This window comes from Vairimorpha ceranae (genome assembly GCF_000988165.1).
Source record: "Vairimorpha ceranae strain PA08 1199 chromosome Unknown NODE_269, whole genome shotgun sequence".
Taxonomy (NCBI): Eukaryota; Fungi; Microsporidia; family Nosematidae; genus Vairimorpha; species Vairimorpha ceranae.
Window position 1 is genome coordinate 665 of NW_020169563.1, and position 1,981 is coordinate 2,645.

The 1,981-nt window shown below is 24.2% G+C and overlaps 1 protein-coding gene across 1 annotated transcript; it reads left to right on the forward strand.

Moving 5' to 3' along the window:
- Positions 1–314: 314 nt before the first annotated feature.
- Positions 315–455, forward strand: AAJ76_269000979 (hypothetical protein; the record flags this gene model as incomplete). The annotated part of the gene is made up of 1 exon (XM_024474860.1): positions 315–455. The coding sequence occupies one exon, from the start codon at positions 315–317 to the stop codon at positions 453–455; it is 141 nt and encodes a 46-aa protein (XP_024329478.1).
- Positions 456–1,981: the final 1,526 nt, after the last annotated feature.

Here is a 1,981-nt window from a genome sequence, read left to right on the forward strand (position 1 = left end):
ATGCAAATAAATTTATTAGTTTTTATTAATATAGCTGTTTTAGATTACACTAATAAATTAAAATTCAAATGTTATGATTATCCACAACAAAAAGATTAACACCATTACATACTGGTAAAAAATTAGGTATAGGTCCCTCTGTTGTTACAAGTATTCTTTAAATAATTTCTAGTGAAAATCTTTATTCTAAGTATTTACAAATTAAAGATCAATTTTTAGGTGGAAAGGATATAATAATATAACTGAATGAAGGTAAGTTTGGACGACGTAAATATCATAAAGAACATCGAAATGATGAAGTTTGGATATTCGGGATGGTTAAAAGGATTATAGACATGAAAATTGTTTTATTTCCTGTTCCAAATCAGAGTTATTTTTTTAATTTGCTATTAAAGATTCAATTATCTATTTTGATTTATGAAAAGGGCATAATAGCAAGGAAAAGACTTAAATGAAAGAACATTATACTGTAAATCATACTCTTTTTTATGGTTCAATAAGTAACGTTCATACCAATACTATAGAAGGTAATTGGGGTGTATTAAAAAGCAAATACAACCTAGATGTAAAATTAAAATCATGATATGCCATATTTATTACGTTTTATGTCACAAAGGAACAAAAAAAATTGTTATTTTAAAACTTTTATATAATTGTTACTTTAGTTTTTTTGTTAAATTTATAAATTTCAAGTTAAAATTTATAATCTATTCTGCCGGAAATAGCTGGCAGTGAATTATTCTTTAGGTAGTACTCGACCAAACTACCAAAATTAAAAGACTTTTTAATTTAACCTTTTTTTTATTCCATATTTTAGATAACTTTTAATCTATTAATAGCTTTTGTTTTTGATAAATATAAAACAAATAGATACGAAACAATAACTTTCCAAGATTCATGCTTAATTTATTTCATATTTGTAACATGGTTTCTGATGTCACTAATTAATAAAAGAAACATGTTATCGTTATCCATAATATAAATAAATTTTTTCAAAAGAGGGGTATCGAGGATAATTAAAAACAACAAACAAAATTTAGATTAAAATTTTAAGAAATATTTAAATAAAAGCGTTTATATTAAAAATATTATTAAGTGGTATCTGCTTACCAGTAAGGTTTCATTGGTCTACTTACGCATCATAGAACTAATTTATATTAAAATAAATTTATTTTTAAATTATAAAACAAAGACGTTAGTTAATTCCGTCATATATAATTGAAATAAAAAACACAATATCATTTATCAAGTTTAATTTTCATTTAAAACGAGATAGCGTAAGCTAATAATATCAAAAAATTATTCACTCGTTGCATCGATGGATTTTGACCCAGAAAAATTTTAATGTTTATAAAAAATAAAATAGATACAAGAGAAATTGTTAAAGGCATTAATGAGCATTGTGGGGATAGATATACTATCTATAAGAATAATTTTTAATGAAGGATTCTGCTTTGCCAATCATAAAGTTCAAACTCTTCAATTGGAACGTTTTGGAATGATCTGTAATTGTTTATGGCAAATCATCATTTAGGAAAACTATGTAATAAATCTTAATAAATAAACATCTTAAATAAAACCAAATCTTCTTGATCTACAAAAGATCCTCTTCAATATAATCAGTCTTTGAGTAAAATTACTTTTTTTTGAATTGTAAAATTGGGCATTGTTAAATAATTTTTTTGAATATAAAATTTTTTTTCCTGATATATAGGGGTTTAATTTGGCTCGCTTCTCGAGTAGCTTTTTCTCTTTCTGCAATTCAACTGTCACTTCTTCTTTGTTTTCTACAGAGGCTAAGCATCCTCTGCGGCTTTCCATAGTCAAGCTTTAAAAATGGCCATTATTATATAATAAATTATAATACACTCTGTTTCTTATACTTTTTGTCAATAAATCTTAAGTTAGAATATAGAAATATCAAGAGTTATAGATAAAAAATTAATTTTAAGTTTTTTTTTGTCAGACCCTTAAAGGAAAA